This window comes from Ornithorhynchus anatinus, chromosome 8 (genome assembly GCF_004115215.2).
Source record: "Ornithorhynchus anatinus isolate Pmale09 chromosome 8, mOrnAna1.pri.v4, whole genome shotgun sequence".
Classification (NCBI taxonomy): domain Eukaryota; kingdom Metazoa; phylum Chordata; class Mammalia; order Monotremata; family Ornithorhynchidae; genus Ornithorhynchus; species Ornithorhynchus anatinus.
In genome coordinates this window covers 36,373,285-36,391,943 of record NC_041735.1, presented here as the reverse complement: position 1 = coordinate 36,391,943, position 18,659 = coordinate 36,373,285, and the positions used below count along the sequence as shown (strand labels likewise).

Here is an 18,659-nt window from a genome sequence, read left to right as displayed (position 1 = left end):
GGGAGTGAGCAGGATCTGGGTTCTAATCCTGCCTCCGTCACATGTCGGCTGTGTGACCTTGAGCAAGCCACTTAATTTCTCCGGGCCTCAGTTCCCTCAACTGTAGAATGGGGATTAAGACTGTGAGCCGGGATTAAGAGTGTGAGTCCCACGTGGGACAGGGACTGTGTCTAACCTGATTAACTTGTATTTACCCCAGTGCTCAGAACAGTGCTTGATACATAGTAAGCACATAAGAACCGTCATAGATTGCTTTTGAAAACTCGTAACATTTTTAATGTTTTAGGAGTATAGTTAAATCAGCATCATGATAGCCAATAACATATCTGAGGACCCTTTGCATGCAAGACCTTACCAGAGGCATTCTGTATACCTCCTTTAGGGCAGGATAATGATATATTAGGCAAGCCCCTTTTTCTAAAAAATATCACCTCCTATGAAAATATAGAAAAAAAACCTAAAAAAGAAAAAGCATGGCCTAGTGAAAGGAGAACAAATCTGGGAGGAAGTCTGGGGGCTTATCCCAAATCTGCCTCTTGTCTAATGGGCAATCGTGGACAAGTCACAACTTCTCTGAGACTCTGTTTCCTCATCTGTAAAATGGGGATTAACTTTCTCCCTCTCCACTAGGCTACATATCCTACATGGGACAGGGACTGTGTCTCTCTTGATTATAGTGCATCTTTTCCAGGGTTTAGCCCAGTGCTTGGCACACAGTAGCCACAAATACTACCATTATTGCTATATTATTAATGAAAACAAAGCATTTTTAAAAGATAAGCTATAAAAAACACCAAATATAATCAGCAGGAGTGAAAAATGTGAAATTCTTTAAATGGGAACTCTGTGAAAAGGAAGCAAATCATTTAGGAACTGGTGATACTCAGTATTTCTTAAAATCATAAAAACTGATCATCTACAGGAGTATTAATTTTTCACTTTCAAAAGTTGAGGACTAAGGATGATTTAAAAGGCTCACCCAGCAAAAATCCTACTTTTGCTTTTGTTGTTGCCAACTCGTCATTTATGCTGAATTCACTCTGTTGTTTCTTTCCCTGTGTGTCAGCAGCTTCCACCACAACACAACCCCCGGTTTTAGGCAATCAGCCTCTGGTAGCCCAAGGGCCGTGTTTGAATTATTCTCCTTTTACTCTTGCCAAGCACTTACTACAGTACCTTTAACTGCGAGTGTATTAAGTGTCATGAATGACAATAATACTCTGGTATTTCATTCTAATTTATATCCACTTTACTCTTTTCACATTTTCACAGCCGTCCCAGTTTCACGGCATATATGCTTTGGTTAGAACAATGCTTAGAAGGATGGAAGAGTGGAGGCAGTCATGAATTGGGCATGCTATCCCTTGGCTTTTTTAATGAGATGTAATTTATTTTCAAACACTTTCATGAGATGGAAAAGACATGTACAATGCCTTAGAACAGGCAGGAATCCAAGGAATAATAACCTGGGAAAACAACACAATCTGTTTCATATCCCTCAAACCATCATTTTTCAAGTTGATTTCTCAGGGTAATTGTTCTCCCGCCTCAACAGGGATGACAACAGAGTTGGCTTCCAGCTACACCATGTTTGGTTCTTTCCTCCTCAATTACAGTCAAAGCTATCCGAGCAAGCAGAATATAAATTAAGTGAATCCTATCATCGGAATCATGTAGTAAATTTATTCACATTTGTATGCTGAGCGTTAGCAGGAGTTAGCAGGAAGAACCACGGAGATTTTACTAACTAGAGCAATTAAAAACCAGTCTGGCCTTCAAGGGAAGTATGTCTTTCCAATATTTAACAATGATGGAAAATCCAACTTGGAAGTTTTAGATATCAACAAGATTTTTCTAAGCATTTTGGAAAAATAATAATAATAATGGTATTTATTAAGTGCTTACTATGTTGAAGCACTGTTCTAAGTGCTGGGGTAGATACAAGGTAATCAGGTTGTCCCACTTGGGGCTCACAATCTCAATCCCCATTTACAGATGAGGTAACAGGCACAGAGAAGTTAAGTGACTTGCCCAAAGTCGCACAGCAGACAAGTGGCCGAGTTGGAATTAGAACCCATGTCCTTTGACTCCCAGGCCTGTGCTCTTGCCACTAAGCCACACTGCTTCTTACATTGGTAGTGTCTATATAAACGTGAACCAGTCTGATATTTACCATAAATAATAATAATGTTGGTATTTGTTAAGCGCTTACTCTGTGCCGAGCACTGTTCTAAGCACTGGGGTAGACACAGGGGAATCAGGTTGTCCCACGTGGGGCTTACAGTCTTAATCCCCATTTTACAGATGAGATAACTGAGGCACAGAGAAGTTAAGTGACTTGCCCAGAGTCACACAGCTGACAGGTGGCAGAGCGGGGATTCGAACCCATGACCTCTGACTCCAAAGCCCGGGCTCTTTCCACTGAGCCACGCTGCTTCTCTAAATCAAAGGGACCAGTCATTTGGGAGTTGAAATAAAGATCGTGGCATATAAGAGGGTCTGAAGAATATTTTATACACAGATGCAATCCACAATACATCTGTAATATGTTCCTCCACAGTGAGTGTGTCATGCACAGCTGGGTTTGGGGGTATGCTACGTTCCATTCCAGAACCAGCCCCGACATGTTGGCCAAATCCTACAGGCAAGTACAAATTACATTGTAGATCCCTCACTCTTCTCTCATAATAATGTTGGGATTTGTTAAGCGCTTACTATGTGCCGAGCACTGTTCTAAGCGCTGGGGTAGACACAGGGGAATCAGGATGTCCCACGTGGGACTCACAGTCTTAATCCCCATTTTACAGATGAGGTAACTGAGGCACAGAGAAGTTAAGTGACCTGCCCACAGTCACACAGCTGACAAGTGGCAGAGCTGGGATTCGAACTCATGACCTCTGACTCCAAAGCCCGTGGTCTTTCCAGTAAGCTACGCTGCTTCTCTCATCCCATCTCCCCTTCCACCTCCCCAGTTCCTAGAGGTCTTCAATCCTCATATGGTCCAAACTTGATTCCCTCCACTGCTGTATTTTGATCAAGAAAACTCTATGGATACACAACCAGAACGACTGCAGATGGAGGTGGGCGTTTAGGGAGAGACGGTCCGTGGTGTCGCTATGGGTCAGAGATGACTCAACAGCATATGACAAGGTCGGGGAGGAAGGGGCTATTTTGTTATTTTTTAAACACTGTGTCATGTGGTGCCCCATTTCAGCTTCACAGTCACCAGCTGGAAGGATTCAGAAAAGTATTACCAGGGTCCACCCAATGGCCAGACATCTATTCCCAGGCCCTCCTCCTTGTCCCAAGTGGCTCCCTTCTGGCTCAGCTTGACCCAGCCCCCACCTTCTCCAACCCATTCCTGCATGCACCTCCCTCGTTTCCTAGAAGACAGTAGTTTCTAGTATCCTGCCAGGGCCATAACGCACAGCCAAGAAATGAGTAATCCGTAGGAGCCAAAAGAGAGCCGTGAGACAAAGGAGCAGAAATCCCCTCCCGAGATGCTTCTCTCTCTCCGCTGCCCCTTCCGTCCCTGAGGAAGCTGGATTTCAAGTACGTAATTTGCAAAGTCAGCAGACGCTTTGGGGTGAGGGAGGAGCAGAGGACCGAGGTTGAGATGGTGATTTTTGTTCCACTTTTAGCCAGGCAGCCCGCAGAAAAGAGACAGGGTAAAAAGGAAGTCGGAGTCAGTCTTAAACCCTTATTCTCCTTCCATCCTGTCTCTCTGTGCTGGCTCCACCCTGCAAGCCCAGACAAAAATGGAGAACTGTGTTTCAGGTCAGCCAACTGGAAAGGAAGTGGAACTTGGGGGCGCGGGACGGAGGCAGGGACAATCAAAGGGGGAAAGGGGTGGGAAAAGAGTTGACTTCCTTGCGGCGATTAGACATAAGGTCAAGGGGACAGTGAAAGAATCCTAGGGTAACATGGGCAATAAATGCACTTTATTATTTATTTATAAATGGACTTTATTACCATTGCTTGGGACCTGGGGTACACCAGAAGCAGACATTCATACACCTGGCATATCATCATCCCAGTGGTATTTAGTGAGTGCTGAATACTGTACTAAGTGCTTGTGAGAGTACAATACAGAGTTGGTAGATACATTCTCTGCCCACAGTGAGCTTAGAGTCTAGATTGGGAGACAGGCTTTAATATAAAGACCCTGGCATATGTTCGGTGCACAGTAAACACACACAAAAAACTTTTTATAATCAAGGTGGACAAAATGTCTAGCTCAATTAGGGGAGAAATTCTCCCCTCTAGACTGTAAGCCCATTGTGGGCAGGGATTGTCTCTATTGCTGTAATGTACTTTCCAAGGACTTAATACAATGCTCTGTATACAGTAAGCGCTCAATAAATACGGTTGAATGAATAAATGAAAAATAAATATTTGGCTCCTAACTGCAAGACAAACAGAATAGCAGACTATGGCCTACTCAGAATTAAATCGAGGGAGCTAACTCAGTTATCATGTTCTTTCCCTCAAATCAAACCCCTAAATTTGGGTACGCAAAAACTACCTAATAGAAACTCTACTCCTATAACAAAATATCAGAGGACAGAGTGAACACTGCCCCCTATTACCACAAATTATGTATCCGCGTGTCCCTCATTTGGAGAAATGGCAGGGGCCAGCACATCCAGAGTGGAATGGATGAGCCTCACCCTGGCAAAACCACCTATGTGACCATGGTACCGCCCCTGCCAGGTAAGTAGTCATGCATTTAAGGGTTTAATCTGAAAGTTAAAGTGGTTAGACTTAAAACTCCCAAAAGTCATTAGTAAGTGTTCAGTCACGTCCTACATATGAATTAAAGAGTAAAACTGGAATTGGATAGATGATGTGAAATTTGTATCAACATATTATTTAACAACATATTACAAACAAACCTTTTGTTTAAAGGAAAATTTTTTCCTGCAGTACTGACTTTCTTATCTGAAAGTGGTTGTCAGCCCAGGAAGTCGGATGGGGGAGAAAATGAGTGAGGAGATCAGAATGACCACCTCTAAGCAATCAACTTCTCTAGCACTGGGTATTCATCTAACCTACAATTTCACATCTCCAGTTGCCTCCAGGACTTCAATCTCAACACCGAACTCATTTTTCTTCCCAAATCCTCTTTCTTCACCTAACTTTAAATAAAATGGTGAGAAGCTTTTGTTTGATGTGGAGGTAGATGGGCAACCACTGGAGTTTCTTGAGGGATGGGTAAAAAATGTCTGGAACATTTTTGTAGGAAAATGATTTGAGCAGCAGAGGGAAGTGTGGATTGGAGTGGGGAGGGACAGGGGGCTGAGAGGTCAACCAGGAGGCTGATGTAGTGATCAAGGCGGGATAGGATAAGTGATTGTATTACTGTTAAAGCAGTTTGGATGGAGAGGAAACAGGATTTAGTTACTGTTAACTATATATAGAACACCTACACGTTCTTTTCCCCTCGATCACTAGCAGGGATATCAGGACAACATTCCTGGGTATTCTTTCAGAAAGACAGACCTTGTGAATTTAATCTGTTATTTTTTTTTTCATCTGTATCTTATTGTACTTTTAAGTGTGAAGCTCTTTTGAGCAAGAGGCCATGTTTAAATCAACATCCACATAATCTTTCCAGTGCTTAGTACAGTACTTTACACATTGTAAACACTTAATAAAAGTTATTAACTGAATGACTAGGAATCACATGTCAAATAAAAATTATTTTCTGCAATGAATATAAAACAACTCACCCCAAAATAATATCCCAATTAAGTTTATAAAAATTTCTACCACACATTATGAAGAATTAATGTCATTTGAAATAAATTTACCTGATTTTGGCTTCTTGAGCGGTTACAGACATATCATTATTGCTGAAAGCATCTTTCCAGATGGATGCTGTAGCAAATCTATCCAGGTCAATCTTTATGAAATAAGGAAGTAAACATTTTAAAAGCCCAAATCATGATTGAATATTTTGGTTGCTTTCCAAAATAAAACACACTACCACATTTTGCCCTGAATTAAAACGGCACAAACAGGGAAAGGCATATGAAGACAGACAGCCACTCACCAAAGCTGACATCGTATGTCAAGAAAAAATAAAGGCCAGAAACTATGGCTGCTGTCATCACAACCATCACAGCTGCCATGACAAAAATCTGGAGGCAGTGAAGGTTTCTCAATAGCCAGGCAGAATCACTTCTCTAAATGAGCGCTAATTAAGTCTTAGCTTTAGCCAAATCTCCAGGGAGGCAGTCCCATTCCGTCCTGCAGGTTTCCTGGTTCCCATCCCCCTGAATGCCAAGATTATCCCCTTGTCTCCCTTGTACCTTGCTCTGCCCTCTGTTCTAAGTAATTTTAGGGCTTCATTTTTCTATTGCTCCAAGGCGACTGACCTCATTTCTGAGGCTGTTCTCTCCAGGCTCATTCTGTGTCCAGTGGTACCCGCCTTCTGGACTGCAAAGGCAGGGGGTTGTGGTCGGCCTGTGTGAAACCAGGGGCAAGGCTCCCGGCTTTGCCGTTCCAGAAAGCTGAGATCAGACACAGAATTTGCTGGGTAATAGCAGCCACAAGGACCAACATATTGGAGCTGTAGAAAAAGACCTGTAAAAATAAATTTGGGAATAAATATTTAATGAGCACCTACAGTGGGCAGAACACTGTACTAAGTGCTTGGAAGAGTGCTAGAGAGGAAACAGACACTAAAATAACTTACAGATAGGAGGAAGAAGGAAAAGGAGATAAGTATGTATCTTAGGAGTAAATATTAAGGAGTACTTATTAGAGCATGCAAGATACATGAATAAGTTCTATGGGCATGAGTTCACCAGCATTTAGGTGGCACAGAAGCGCTGAGGTGGGTCAGGGGAAATTAGAGATTAACTGGGGAAGACTTCTAGGAAATGTGATTTCCAAAAACTTTGAAGGCGTGGTCTGTCAGATCTGGATGGGGCGGAATTCCAAGCAGGAGGCGAAGGCAAGGTTGGCAACAGGAGAGGGAGAAGACAGCACAGGGAGTAATTAGCTTGGAAGAAAAAGAGCATGAGCTGTAATATAGAGCAGGGACAAAATCTCAAAGCAAAGGTGATATGCTGAGGGATGGGTAACACTGGGGTTTTTGAGAAGTAAGGAGTCATGTAGGATTGGGGTAGGGAAGAAAGAGAGAGACCAAAGTGTCGAAAAGTCAACCGAAGCCAAGAGAGGAGGAGGGGTGGATAGCAGGCTGAGTTACGTATGGGTTGGGGGAGGGCTAGCTCTACTAGCTAAAAGGGTCCTAGTTTCTAAGGGCCTTAAAGGGCAAAATGTTCTCCTCTGGTGGAGAACTGATGACCGCAGTGCCAGAGGGAGTTCCTGCCCTCGGCTTCTTGAGGACTTCCAGGGAACTCACCTCTACTGAACCTGGAAAGCAGAGCAGCAGAGTTTGAAACTCCTGCTGCTGTTGTCTCTACACTTTGCAATAATTATGGCACTTAAGTACTACTATGTGGTTTAAGCGCTGGGGTAGATACAATAAAAATCAAGTAGATAGCTAATTTTAAAATCATTCAAAACTTACGGTATCTGGTGCAACAGTGTTCTATTGCTCATTTAGAAACAAGTTTGGGCTTCAGGTTTGGCACTGTTTCACACTAATTTTATGTTCAGGAGAGGATTCTGACCACATTAAAATCCTTTTGGCTTTCAAATAAATTACAATTTGGAAAAAATAATTTAAATTTAAAGATCCTATAAGAAAGGTATTTTTTCAATTTTATATTCTCCTTATCATTAGAAGGAGCCAACTTCTTACTATGGGCTTTTAAGAACTCAATCAGCGTGCCCCACCCTACCTCACCTCACTGATGTCCTACTACTGCCCAGCCTGCACACTCCACTCCTCTAGCACCAGTTTACTCACTTACTCACTGTGCCCCAATCTCATCTATCTCACGCTGATCTCTTTCCCACAGCACCCCCTGGCCCGAACTCCCTCCCGCTCCATATACGCCAGACCACCACTCTCCACCTTCAAAGCATTATTAAGGTCACCTCTCCTCTAAGAGCCTTTCCCCCATTAAGCCCTCTTTCACCCCGCTCTCTCTTCCTTTTACATTGTCAGTGCACTTCAATCTGGGACCTTTAGACACTTGATATTCACCCCACCCCCAACCCCACAGCTCTTCTATACATATCTATGAATTATATACTATAAATTATTTATTCATATTTATGTCTGTCTCACCCCCTAGATTTTAAGCTCATTATAGGCAGGGAATGTGTCTGCTAATTCTTTTGTGCTGTACTCTCCCAAGTGCTTTATACAGTGCTCTGCACATAGGAAAACACTCAAATATGATTGATTATTCCAACTCCATCACTACATCCAATTTACCTCAGTTTCAGTAACAACATCCTCCTGGACAAAGGTAATAGGTCTTCCTTGAAAATCAACACCCCAAAATAACTATGAAGTGAGTCAAGAGCAGGGTACAGTTGCAAGGTAAGCTATATACAAAAAGGTTTTTAAATCATCATTTTTTGAAATCTCTACCTTTTCTGAGGGTCTTTCTGAAGTAAGCCATTGAGTAAATTAACCAATTCTGAAGATGCTTCTAAAGCAGAGGAACCTAAATATGCAAAAATAAGTGTTAAAATTTGAAAAGTGAAAGTACCACATTTCAATATTTCTTTTAAAAAGTCATTTTAATCATTCTTTACACCTGTCAGGCAAAAGGGTCCGAAATGCTTTAAAAATACCAATCCAGTCTTCAAAACATCCAGTGAAGGTAGTTATTCCTATCTTCAGTTAATCCACAAAATAATTAAAACAGAGAGGAAAAATAAAAATGCTAGAACCTTGAATTTGTTACGTACTTTTTATTTTCAAAAGCACTTTCACATCAATTATCTACCACCCAATGGGGCAGGAAGAAGTAGGTATTTTTATCCCCATTTTACAGATGAGGAAACTGAGGACAAAGAGGTCAAGTGACTTCTCTAGACTACAAACTCATGGGTGGAATGTATCCACTAATTCTGTTGTAATGTACTCCCATAATTGCTTCCTATAGTGCTCTACATATAAACACTCAATAAATACCAAATACCATTGATTATTCATTCTATAATATTTATTGAGTGTTTACTGTGTGCAGAGCATTGTACTAAGCAATAAATGCAGTCTCAGCCCACGAGTTTACAGTCTGTGGGTGTGGGGCAGGGTGGGGGGGAGAGCCAGATATTAATATAAAGTTGTAAACATGTACATAAGTGTTGTGGAGTTGGGAGGGAAGAACAAAGCAAGCAAATCAAGGGGATGCAGAAGGGGGGGGGTTAGTCAGGGAAGGCCTCTTGGAGGAGATGTGCCTTCAAGAACAGTGCTTGGCACATAGTAAGCGCTTAACAAATACCATTACTATTATTCTTATTATTATAAGGCTTTGAATGGGGGGAGAGTTAGATATGAGGAGGAAGGGAATTCCAGGCCGGAGGCAGGGCATGGTGAGATAGAGGCACAGTGAGAAGGTTAGCATTAAAGGAGCGAAATGTATGGGCTGGATCATAGTAGGAGAGTAGCGAGGTGAGGTAGGAGGGGGCAAGGTGACTGAGTGCTTTAAAGTCAATGGTGAGGAGTTTTTATTTTTAAGAGGCAGTGGCAAAGCTGGAGCTAGAACCAGTACTCCCAGCTCCCAGACCCCTGTTCTTTCCAGCACCTGATTTTTTCCCAAATAATTAAATCAGAAAGAAACAAAAAACAAGCAAGGATCGCATGCCAACTGCACTGTACTCTCTCAAATGGGGAGTACAGTATTCGGTAGAGAAGCAGCGTGGCTCAGTGGAAAGAGCCCGGGCTTGGGAGTCAGAGGTCATGAGTTCAAATCCCAGCTCTGCCACTTGTCAGCTGGGTGACTGTGGGCAAGTCACTTAACTTCTCTGTGCCTCAGTTCCCTCATCTGGAAAATGGGGATGAAAACTGTGAGCCCCACGTGGGACAACCTGATTCCCCTGTGTCTACCCCAGCGCTTAGAACAGTGCTCTGCACATAGTAAGCGCTTAACAAATACCAACATTATTATTATTACACAGTAAGTGTGCATTAAGTTAACTGGTTGGTTGATTGATTTTCTATGGCATTCTCAAAATGAGGCCGGCAACTCTGGAGGAAAGGCCCGGCAGCCACAACTTGGATGGAGAGTCAAATACTCAGTTGTTGTACCTTGCTCCTATCACAGGATATCAAAGTAGAGCAAAAATGCATGAATATTGCACTATCCCCGTTCTTCCTTAGTGTTGAATTTAGGCAACAGTTTACAAGGAAGGGTGCGAAAGACTGTTTGCCCAACCAAATTTGGGTTGGGCTTGGTTTGGCCCTATTCTGGCCAACCTACTCTGACATGGTTGGTTCCTACTGACCTAAAGGACCTAACTGCATAGAGCTCTACTGTGCCTCCTCAGGGACAGAAACTTTTTGCTTTTTAAAAAAACAAAAACGATGCTTGTTAAGGCCTTACTAGGTGTACTTAGCACTGGGGTAGATACAAGTAAATTGGGTTGGACACAGTCTTAATCTCACATGGGGCTCACAGACAATCTCCATTTTACAATGGGTGAGGTAACTGAGGCACAGAGTAGTTAAATGACTTGCCCAAGATCACACGGCAGACAAAGGGCAGAGTTAGGATAGAACCCAGGTCCTTCTGACTCCAAGGCTTGTGCTCTGTCCACTAGGCCATGCTGTTTCTCTAAATACAAACTAATCAGGTTGGAACCAATCCAATATTCCCACATGGAGCTCGCAATCTTAATCCTCATTTTACAGATGAGATAACTAAGGCACAGAGAGTGACTTACCCAAGGTCACACAGAAAAGACAACTCTACCACATATGTCAATAGAAAGATTAATGAACATGACAGTGACATCATCCTCGAACTTCAACAAAAAAAATGAGGCTAGGCAAAAGATGTGAACTCCTTAGCTGTGCTTACACAGTAGCAACACCCTTACTCACGACGTCCCTAAATCACTTCAAGTAGGATATTTCCACTTTCATTATGCACAAATTCCTGAAAAGTCAGGGGTAAAATATCTGAGTCCATGGAGAATTTGAATTTCAAAAAGATCAGGCTCAGCTGCCTCTAATAAGAATTCCAGGATCATTAATTTGCTTAGTGTAAAAAAGTCAGTTGTTCTGTAGAAATTTTACCTTTTGCCATAGGGGGTAGAGGATCTTGACATAAAATCTGTTCAATTAATTCCAATAAGCTTTCTGAAAAGAATGGAGGTCTTCCTAAAAAATAAAAGTTCCTTGTCAAGTTAAGCAATATTCTACTGTCACCCAATGTTATAAAATAAATCTTAGTTGAAGTTATCTTAATTCAGTGCTACTCAATTCTTGATAAGTGTGGGCCAAAAATACCCAGTCTCATCTTGTGGCACTTATCATTATATTCAGGAAACAAACTGTAACGTACAGATTTCAATAATAAAAATGTAATTTTGAGCAAATACATGCAATTCAATAAGTTAATTATAAAATTTTCTGCTTTGGAAAAATTCTTATTCATTTTGTACTAACTTTACTAAAAAATATGACTACATCTTCAGGGTAGTAATTTACTGCTCTCAGAGCCCCTAAAGCTCGAGAATGATTAAAATTGCATTTATTTTTCAACATTTATAGTGAGCCCTTTTTCCTATGGAAAAAGTTCTTTAATAAGGTTCTAAATAGAAAGTGAAAAACAAACAGAAGATACTCAGTAAATGCACACACCAAGACTAAATCAGGAGAATAAGCTCATAAAACTCAGAAGAGAGGAAAGGACATTTCAGGTTTTTGGGTGTTTTTTTTTTAATACCCATTCTGGCTTAAGCATCATACAAGCCTCTCCAGCTCAACATTATAAATGCAACCCATCATAGCCTGGCACAAATAAAAAGTCAACTGTTCGGGATTGTTGTCTCAAACACTTAGTACAGTGCTCTGCACACAGTAAGCACTCAATATTATTGATTCAACAAAGGGTCTTTCTAAACAGATTACAGTATACAAAAATATACACACCGGTCTCTAAACAATTAAAAAACAGGTTCATAATTCAGCTTATAAAATGCAAACACTCATAAAGTAATGAATACTAACAAAAACAAATCAATACTTTTTCCTTCATCTTAATATAAAATTTAAAGAGCAAGGAGTTACCTGAAAAACATTTCATAAAGCAAACAACCTAAAAGACCACAAATCGCTTGCTGTGGAGAAGTCAGTTCCTGTACAATTTCTGGAAGCCGTATATACCGACACTCCTACAATAAAACACGCATATTATAATTATAACTGTATTAGACACAAGCATCTTACTAGTCCCATTTTAAAGTTGGCTTGGAGGAAATAGTGAAGCGGAAAAATTATGCTGTCAAAATCTTTTTGTATTTTCTAGCTTTCAATTTGAGGTGTTTCCTGGGAGGTTTCTCAATAAGGAAATGCTCTAGAGAGCATTGCTATAGACTAATGCCTATACTTCAAGATAATGGCACTATCGCCAAATGTAGAGTATGACTGCTTGTTATGCCATCTCATTTCTCATTTGGAAATATAAAATTTTCCTATTAAAGTAATTAATTTGGGGAGTCTATTTTTGGAAAGGTTGAGGGATCACTATGTGTTGGGGTGGGGCGTTGACAACCTCTTTACTATGATACGGGTCACTAATATTCCTACCCAGACATAATCTTGTTCCTCTCAAGGAACATGTAGAACAAATCTACATCTCCAGGCCTGACCTCTCCCCTTCCCTGCGATCTCACATTTCTTGTCTTCAGAAAATATCTACCTGGATGACCTGCCAACACCTCAAATTAAACATATTTGAAAAAGAACTCCTAATCTTCTCACCCAACCCCTGCCCTCCCCCTTGTCTTTCCCATCACTGTAGACTATCTTTCCTATCTCGCAACCCCATAACCTTGGAGTAGTCCTCAAATTCTCTCTCATTCCACCGACATACCTACCATCTACCACTAAATCCTTCACAACGTGGCTAAAATCCTTCCTTTCCTCTCCAAACTGCTACCATGCTGATCTGAACACTTATCCTATCTCACCTTGACTACATCAGGCTCCTTGCTAATCTCCCGTTCTCTCTCCCCCAACTCAAATCCATACTTCCCTCTGCTGCACAGATCATTTTTCAACAAAAACTTTCAGTCCGTATCTCCCCATTCCTCAAGAACCTCCAAAGACTGCCCATCCAGCTCTGTATCCAACTCCTTGCCACTGGCTTTAATGCATTCAATCATCTTGCCCCACCTCACCTCACTTCACTGTGCTCTTAGCACCAGTTTACTCTCTGTGCCCCAATCTCGTCTATTCTCACCGCTGACCCTTTCTCACATCCTCCCCCTAGCCTGGATCTTCCTCCCCCCTCCATATGCACCAGACACCACTCTCTCCACCTCGCAAAGGTCACATCTCTTCAAGGCTCTCCATCACCTTGCCCCTTCCTACCTCTCCTCCCTTCTCTCTTTCTACCGCCCACCCCGCACGCTCCGCTCCTCTTGCCGCCCCACCTCCTCACCGTCCCTCGGTCTCGCCTATCCCGCCGTCGACCCCGGGTCACGTCCTCCCGTGGTCCTGGAACGCCTCCCTCCTCACCTCCACCAAACTGATTCCTCTTTCCCTTTCAAAACCCTACCTCTAAAACTCACCTCTCCCTAAGAGGCGTTCCCAGACTGATCGCTCCTCTTTCTCCCTCTTACTCCCTCTGGCCATCCTCCTTACCTCTCCGCAGCTAAACCATCATTTCCCCTTTCCCTCTTGCTCCTCCACCTCTCCCTTTCCCATCCCACACGCACTGGTACTCGTCGCCTCAACATGTATATATTTTCGTTACCCCTATTGTATGTTCCTGTTAATGGAATTGTACATCGGCCTCGATCTATTAGTTGCCATAGTTATTTACGAGATGTTCTTCCGCCTTGACTCTATTTAATGCCATTGTTCTTGTCTGTTCCTGTCTCCCCCGATTAAGACCGGTAAAGCCCATCAAACGGGCAGGGACTGTCTCTATCTGTTTGACCGACTTGTTCATCCCAAGCCGCTTAGTACAGTGCTCTGCAATAGTAAGCGCTCAATAAATACTTATTGAAATGGAATGAATGAACATCTCTCAAAAGGCCTTTCCATTACGCCTTTTTCCCCAGTTCTTCTCTTCTGTGTTATCTATGCCCTTGGATCTGTGACCTTTGGATAGTTTATATTTCGCAGCGCCACTGCACTTATGTAAATAATCCTTACATTTTAATTACTTAATCCATAATCCAATCCCACGACAGATCATTTTTCTCACAAACACCTGTAGAATGATCTTCAATGTGTCTTCCTTGGTTGAAAATTTTAAATGCCCACTGCTTACCCAATACTATCATAATTCACGTGGGCAGTAGAACCTTGCTGTTAAGTATTCTGACCTGTTCCTTCGACATCAGGCCTCGAGGGTTGGGGGGAGGCTCCTGACACCTGAAGCCCCTCCGGCCCTTTCCCTTCTGCGACTGACTGGGTGAAACCAGATGCGCACCTTCGCACGGGTGGAAGCAGCTTCACCTAATGAATAAAACACGAGCCTGGGAGTCAGAAGGACCTGGGTTCTACTCCTGGCTCTGCCACTTGTCTGCTGTGTGTGACCCTGGGCAAGTCACTTCATATCTCTGTGCCTTAGTTACCTCATCTCTAAAATGGGGATTAATAATAATGATGTCATTTGTTAAGGGCTTAGTATGTGCCAAGCACTGTTCTCAGCACTGGGGGGGGATACAAGGTAATCAGGTTGTCCCACATGGGGCTCAGTCTTAATCCCCATTTCACAGATGAGGGAACTGAGGCACAGACAAATTAAGTGACTTGCCCAAAGTCACATAGCCGACATGTGGCAGAGCAGGGATTAGAACCCACGACTTGACTCCCAAGCCCATGCTCTCGCCCCTAAACTACGCTGCTTCTCGAGATTAAGACTGTGAGCCCCATGTGGGACATGGACTGTGTCCAACCTGATTTGCTTGTATCTACCCCAGTGCCTACTATAGTGTGCGGCACATGGTAAGCACTTAACCAACCCCCGCCCCCACCTCAAAAAAATATACAATGGACTGGTTCAGAACAAGTACCAACCAGCAAAGGAGAAGGGCCAGAGAGCCAGACCTGGGTGGAATTATTTCAAAGCAGACTTTTCAGGGGAAGGGGGAGCCATTTTTTTATGAGCCAAGCCAAGCGTGGACCAGTGAGTCGCATGGCAAGGTGGAGTGGGCTGCCTTTTCCTGAACTCTTGTGCCAATGAGTAGGTGGCACCACCAAGCCTATGGTGAAGACTGCAGAACAGGGCCTGCTGGGAAGTGTGCCAGGCCAAGCAGCAACTCCCTCGGCAAACTGGCGGAGGTCCATGTAGGGCATTCCAGTCAAACTGTACAATTAGGGGCAATTTGCCCAATAGATGAAGTGATGACGGTCTGAGGACGGTTCCCTCCCTGGTTGCTGCTTTCATCAGAAGCTGAAGTGTTTTTGTTCAGTTCACGATACTGCAGCACATTGGGAGGCCCAAGCATTGTATTAAGTGCCTGGGAGAGTAGAACAGAAGCAAGGTAGACGTGTTCTGCTCTCAAGAAGCTTAGTGTCTTTCCAAGTGCTTTTCTCCCCCTAACCTAAGTGTAACATGGGCCAAAGACCATGACTGCATCAATTCCCTGGTATTTAAACTCCCCAGAGTTTAGTAGAGTGCTTAACTGGATAATGAAATACTTAGACAGGCTAGTAAAATTCCTGATAAACCATAATCCATATTAAATTTAATGAGGAAATGCTTGCCACTTTATAAAATTGTTATAGTCACTCATTTAAAGAGGGATTGAGCCCTGAATTATGTTGTTTCAAATATATTTACTTAGAATAAAACTTTCACTTCTACATACAATAGAATGCAGATTATCCAAATTAATTGAGACAGAGGATAGTTTAGATCATTTAGAGTCTGGAAAACCTCACTACTTTAAACTCAAGCCAATATTGTAAAGTTATCTGGACTTTGTGGGAAGGGCAATATTCTAACTCGCCTTGGTTCCATTGACCAGTGGGTTCAAATAAGTGGGATTTTCCACATAGTCGTTTCTCAGCACTTGCTTTCCAGCCTATTACTTGAAGGCATTTTCTAAACACTTTATCTTTACCTGCACATTTATGTTCTTCTTAGGAGGAGTATATTACAGAACAAATTTAATAGTTCACCCCAGTCTTACAAATGAAATTCGAGGAGCTACTATTTCCATACTTTCTCTTAGTCAGACTCCAATGTACTCTAAGTACAGCACATGATTTGCTGAGTTACCTTTAGTCTGATCAGTACACAGTTTCAATGACTTGGAACTTCATAACAACAACGTACCTTTGATTTTATTTTTCGGGTTCTTCTGTGAAGTATTCTCACTGCAATCACCTCCTCCCTCCTCTGTGGTAATTAAAGCAAAGAACTCTTCCAAATTCTCACCTTCTGCTCTAGCCAAGCAAAAATTACTGAATTTCAATGCACCTGGCCCTTCCAAGAGTATCTATGGATATGAAAAACAAGCAACCCTGGAATTTCCAATTCATGCCAAGAATAAAATTTTCTTTTCAACTAAATTGGTATTTGGAATATTTAAACCACAATTTTTTATTATTAATTATAATTTCCCGAGTTACTTTTATCATTAAAGCACTAAATGGTGGAAATGAAGTCACAAACCTTAAACCTGGAAAACAATTCATAGGAGCAGATGTATTTAGGTTGTATTTTGATGACTGAATTCAACAGAGAATTCAACACTACAATTAAGACCGATACAAGAAACGACCTTTTTATGCACCCAACACGGCTGGGGCTGTGGATCCCACATTGGCCTTTTACACTCATAGATGAAGTTCACGGCCAAGGCTGGGTCTTCTTCAAATACCAAGAAGCGAGCAAGTCCATGTGGGCAGCCTACAGTGCCCAGGGCATGCTGACAACAGATCCTGAGAGCTGCAGTGGAGAGGTGGGGAGGCACCGGGAGGGCATCTAGTGGAGAGGGGGACGTTTACCATCTAAGCTGGAAGGGAATTTGGGTCAAGTCTATCAGTGGCATTTTTGGGTGCTTACCTCGTGCGGAGCACTGTAGTAAGAGCTTGGAACGGTATTATATGACAGAAATAGCACATATATAATAGCCCCCTAGACGGTAAGCGTGTTGTGGGTAGGGAATGTGTCTGTCAACTCCCTATACTGTACTCTCCCAAGTGCTTATTACAATACTCTACACACAATAAGCAAACAATAAATACAACTGATACGTTCCCTGCCCATAACGAGCTTACAGTCTACAGACTACAGTCTCGTTTGTACCTATTTTATGTGCCTGCTTTTGCTTTTATCATTTGTAGTAATGCTCTTATTCTTGTTTTTATTATCTTTGCCATTTATATCTGCTTATTTCCCCTAAAGGCAAGGGCAAAGGTCATGTCTTAAATTCTCCTGTATTTTTCCCAGGCGCCCAGTACAGTGCTCTGTAAATTGATATTCAATACATGTTGATGATGATTATTATTACCACTGCTTAAGAGTTTCACAACTTTCCAAAGGAACACTATAGTTGCACTTAGATTTGCTCCTTTATTCCCCCTCCCTCAGCCCTACAGTACTTATTATTTATTTATATTAATGTCTGTCTCCCCCTTTAGATTGTAAGATCGCTGGGAGCAGGGAATGTGTCTGTGAACTCTGTTATACTCTCCCAAGTACTTAGTAAAGTGCTCTGCACACAGTAAGCACTCAAATACTATAATTACTTTCTAGTGGTTCAAATGACATCAGATTAATGAGCATCCTAAATACCCCCAAACCATGTATCACTGCTGCTTCCATATACCGCTGAGGATAATCGAGTAAAAACAATCCTGCTATTGATGCAAAAGTTTTTGGAAGACCTGATGAATTATCTAGTTCAGCTGCCTATAGTCACCAAAAAACTAACCCATTACCCTCCATAATTTTTCCCATTAAGTCAGAGGAGCTTAGTTGGGGTTACTCTGACCTAAAATTAACCAGGGCAAAGATTAATTCCTGAAAGCTCATGTACCAGGATAGACCTAAATCCTAAATTCACAAACACTAATGGATGAAGAAAACAAAAACTGCTTTCATATGATGAATAAAGACAATTGTGTTCTCTATACAGTATTGCTCAGGAGGTTAAAAATATATTGTATAGTCTTATTTCCTCTATTAAATTTACCTTTCGGGCCACAATTAGGAGCTATATAAAGAAATTACTATAAGAGCTCTGAAAGGAGGGAGACCTTGCTTTATGTTCTAAGAGCTACCTATATGGGTTAGTTTAATTTCAATTCTGATGAATCAGGTGGTTTTTATTGAACAATTTTATCTATTGTTTACTATGGGCAGTGCACTGTACTAAGCGCTTGAGAGAATACGGAGTTGATAGATATGTTCCCTGACCACAAGGAGCCTACAGTCCAGAAGGAGAGACAGACATTAACATAATTTACAGATATGGTTTTTAATAGTCCCTAGAATTTTAAAATACCCTACAGATATGAAGGACTGAAGGTGCTGTTATGTCTTGTAATCATTAAAATATCTCAAAGGGAACTCGGAGAACATCAAATACTAGTA

At 41.9% G+C, this 18,659-nt stretch overlaps 1 protein-coding gene and 1 non-coding gene across 2 annotated transcripts in view; both read right to left on the bottom strand.

The window, feature by feature from the left end:
• ULK4 (unc-51 like kinase 4) overlaps window positions 1-18,659 on the bottom strand; it is a 497,317-nt gene that overhangs the window by 465,317 nt on the left and 13,341 nt on the right. Inside the window, 7 exon segments of the mRNA XM_029071432.2 lie at window positions 5,814-5,877; window positions 5,880-5,905; window positions 8,516-8,591; window positions 11,171-11,271; window positions 12,176-12,198; window positions 12,200-12,270; window positions 16,395-16,557. Of these exon segments, the coding sequence (XP_028927265.1) occupies window positions 5,814-5,877; window positions 5,880-5,905; window positions 8,516-8,591; window positions 11,171-11,271; window positions 12,176-12,198; window positions 12,200-12,270; window positions 16,395-16,557 (524 nt within the window).
• LOC114814136 lies at window positions 4,558-4,721 on the bottom strand. The gene has a single exon (XR_003761872.1). It is a non-coding gene; the product is annotated as a U1 spliceosomal RNA (small nuclear RNA).